A 3,644-nucleotide genomic window follows, 5' to 3' on the forward strand; every position below is an offset into this window, starting at 1 on the left:
GAAGTGGTGGAGTCCCCATCCCTGGAGGTACTTAGAAGACGAGTAGATGAGGCACTTAGGGACATGGTTTAGTGGGTGGTGGTGTTGGGTCGACGGTTGGACTCGATGATCTTAGAGGTCTTTTCCAACCTCAGTGATTCTATGATTCTATGAAAGCGGTGGGTGTTGTAGGAGAGCTGTGCTACACCAGGCAGGGAGGGGTTTGGGAGTGAGGGGCACCGTTGACAGGGTGCAGAGCCTGGCCAGACTGGTGGGGTGGTGGTGGGGTGCTGCAGCCTGTGATGGGGGGGGGAAAGGGGCTGCAAAGCCATCGGGGAGGTGCAGTGTCAGCCAGGGATGGTGGCACTGCTCCCCTGGGACTGGGCAGAGCATGGATGGCTGGGGACGGTGGGGTCTCTGCCACTGGCGTTGCGTGGCCTTGAAGCTGGGTAGGGGGAGACCTGGTGCTGGGGTTAGGAGCATGGCTGGGATCCAGGGATGCTGGGGATGGGCACAGAAGCATCCAGGCCCCTCTCCGCATCCGGCAAGCTCGCGGTTCATTGCACCTGTCCTGGCACCAGCCGATGCTTCAGGGCTTTTTAGTGCTTTCCTGGCAAACGCAGCCCTTCCGCGGCTGAGCAACCCCAGCTCCGTGCCTGAGCTGCTCTGATGCATCTCGACATGCATCAAGGTGAATCACTGTCCCGGGTGACGCCCAGCAGTGACAGCTCGGGTGCCCTCGATGCTACCCATGGCTCCTCCTGAGGCACCGTTAACCCTTTGCCTCCCCAAGGATGAGCTGGGGAAGCCGAGGCAGGACCACTGGAGCTCCTGCCAGGAAGCCCTGCAGTGGGCATCATCCCTGCTTCTCGCAGCCCACAGCTGGGTCCTTCCCAGCCGGACCCATCAGGTCCAGCCAGAGCAGCGACTTGGAACCGTGTGGGGAAGCTTTAATGGTCGGGTGCAAAAACGTTGAGTTTTCAAATAGGCTTTCATGGGAAATCAGGTTTCTCCCCTTGAAGAGGCTGGGGGGCCCTGCCAGGGCAGCTGTGGGGTGCTCCGGGGTTGGGAGTGGGAGAGGACCCAGTGTGCAACCGGGTTGGGGGAGTTTTTTGTCCTGGGATGGAGGTCTTTGCCAGGGCTGAATGTCCTCCTGGGCTGTAGCCAAGCTGTGTGTTCAGCCCAGGGGGGCCGGTGCTGGTGCTGCTGGTGGTGATGGTGGTGGTGGCCGTGCAGCCCCCCCAGGACCTGCATTGCCACCTCCTTGGCCAACGATGCTTTGCTGGTCCTTCACATCTCAATGACTGGTCAAGAGCTGGGCTTGGCTCTGCCCTGGGGCTCCCTCTCCCCCCCGGCTGGTCCTGCCCCCCCGGCACTCACAGGGGCCATGCCTGGCTGCTGGGTGCCGTGGGTGCCTGGGCCATGGTGCCTGCCCAGGGTGGAGTTATGCTAATGCTGCTCCCCATCCCTCAGCGCAGCAGCCAGTGCCACTCGGCATCCTCTCCCGGCCACGGGCGATGCCGGCTCTGCCATGGCCACCTGCCCCGAGCCGCAGCCTGGGCAAGAGGTACGGGGGCACGTCCCTCCCTGGTGGGGCGAGAGAGGGGGGCAGACAGGGATGGGGGGACCCATAGCACCCTGGTGCTGCGGGGAGGTGCCACAGCCGATGCTCTGTCCCGGAGACAGCCTTGCTGGGGGATGCACTTGCTGCAGAACCCCCGATGATGCTGTGCAAACCCCCCCCTATGCCGCAGCATCACCGAGGCCATTGGCTTCTCTGGGGTGGGGGAACAAGGGGGAGCCCTAAAGGGCTGGAGCCCCATGGGATGGAGTGGCAGCGGGGCTGGGAGCACTTGGCAGTGGCAGCATCCTATCCCATCCCTGTGTGGCCCCTGGCTGGGCTGTGCTGTGGCGGGGGCTGGTGCTGAGCCCCCCCAGGTCAAGGTCGGTGAGGAAGAGGATGCTGTGGTCACACAGACCTGCTGAGCACTATTGACCCGCTGGGGGAGAGGGGAGAGCAGGGACCCCACAGCCCCCACTGTGGGGGCACCCACTGCCCCCCCCAGCCTGGCACCGTGGCCCCCCCGTGCCAGTGGCCGCAGGGGTACCAGGGAGGGGGGGGCAGGAGTGTGAGTGTGCAGCCCCGGCAGCGCCGTGACCTTGTTTCCAGCCCACTAATTCAGTGCATCTCGCCTTGCCGCCGGCACAGCTGCCCTCCCTGCCGATGGAGCAGGGACACGGGATGGGGGTGAACACATGTCCCCATGGAGGGCTTTCGCCTCGAGGCCCCGATCAAGGGGGGCGCTGACCCCCAGGTGTGAGCCTGCAGGGTCGGGGGCTCCCCCAGACCCTGTGTGCCCCCCATTTGGGGGTCTCCCTGCCCACGGGGCTGGGCTGTCCTGGCAGTTGCCATGGCAGGGCATCAGGGACCCTGGTGCCTGCTGGCAGGAGGGCTTGGTCCCGCGGGAGCTGCTGCCGGACATGCCCTTGGGAATGCGTCTCCTCCCGCCAGCGCTTGTAAACAGGATGTGGAGCCGTCCCAGTCCCGGCATCCCTGTCCCTCATCCCAGCCCCGCCACCCCACGGGGCCACCAGCTTAGGGGCCGCTGTGCCCGGTGCCCCCGGCCCCTGCCTGGGCCTGCTGCCTGCACCAGCTCCAGGAGGGGCAGAGCCAGGGCCAGGGGGTGTCCGGGTCCCGGTGCGTGCGAGGACGTGGCCTGAGCGTGCCCATGGGGTTCGTAGCCCCTTTGCACGACAGGTTGTGTTGCCCTGAGCCCTTTGCACGTGGGGTTGGTGATGGCTGTGGGTCAGGTCTCCCGCCCTGGCTGTCCCCTGGGACTGCAGGGATGGGAACCCCTTGTGCCATCACCCACGCTGGGACCCTGCGAGCGGGCAGGCAGGGGGCACAGGCAGACCCCTGCCCACCATTTGCCTCCCCGCTGGGTCCGGCCCCACTGCCAGCTCCTCTGCCGCTGCTGTTCATCTCTTCTTGGTGTCTCTCCCTCCCCCTCGGCGCCCCCTCCCTGTCCTCCCGGCAGGCCATGGGGTGCGTGGGGGTCCTGGGTACCCCAGAAGACCCTGAGGAGTGGCGGGGGGCCCAGGGGGAAGGGACCCGTCCCTCTCCCCCGGAGTGCCAGGAGCTGACTGCTGTCCCCGTGCCGCAAGCTGTAAGAGCCCGGGGTGCATGGGACTATGGCTGTCCCTGCTGCCATCCCCATGGCTGTCCCCAGGGTGGTGGCCGGTCCCCTGGGGTGGCTGCACCCCCCCTCTTCTCCCATCCCTGCCATCCTTGGGGTGCATGTGTCTGGCTGCTGTGGCGTGGGGGCTCGTGATGCCGAGTTGGGTAATGCCACCTCAGGCTGGCACTGCCACCATTGGTGTCACCTCCTCCCTTGGTCCCCAGATAAAGCGTTTCCTGAAGGAGGACTCAGAGGAGGCTGAGCTGACCCAGCTCCTGTGGGATTGCCCACCAGCTGACAGCCCCAGGAAGGTGGAGCCCCCGGAGAGCCGTCGGGAGCCTGGCCACCCCCTCTGCGGCGTGGGCAGGGTCCCCCCTGATGAACCCGCTGACGAGAGGGACGCCAAGATCTTCTCCCGGTCTCGGCCCTTGGATTTCCAGCAGCACATCGCTGCCCCCCCACCCCCCAGCCCCAGCCGCCCGCGGA

General features: G+C 66.2%; 1 protein-coding gene across 1 annotated transcript in view; it reads left to right on the forward strand.

Moving 5' to 3' along the window:
* Positions 1-3,644, forward strand: part of SEPT4 (septin 4) — an 11,069-nt gene that overhangs the window by 809 nt on the left and 6,616 nt on the right. The window contains exons 2-3 of the mRNA XM_019471295.1: positions 1,933-1,941; positions 3,383-3,635. Of these exons, the coding sequence (XP_019326840.1) occupies positions 1,933-1,941; positions 3,383-3,635 (262 nt within the window). The remainder of the gene's footprint in view (positions 1-1,932; positions 1,942-3,382; positions 3,636-3,644) is intronic.

The sequence above is a fragment of the Aptenodytes forsteri genome, unplaced genomic scaffold (genome assembly GCF_000699145.1).
Source record: "Aptenodytes forsteri isolate BGI_AS27 unplaced genomic scaffold, ASM69914v1 Scaffold209, whole genome shotgun sequence".
NCBI classification, from domain to species: domain Eukaryota; kingdom Metazoa; phylum Chordata; class Aves; order Sphenisciformes; family Spheniscidae; genus Aptenodytes; species Aptenodytes forsteri.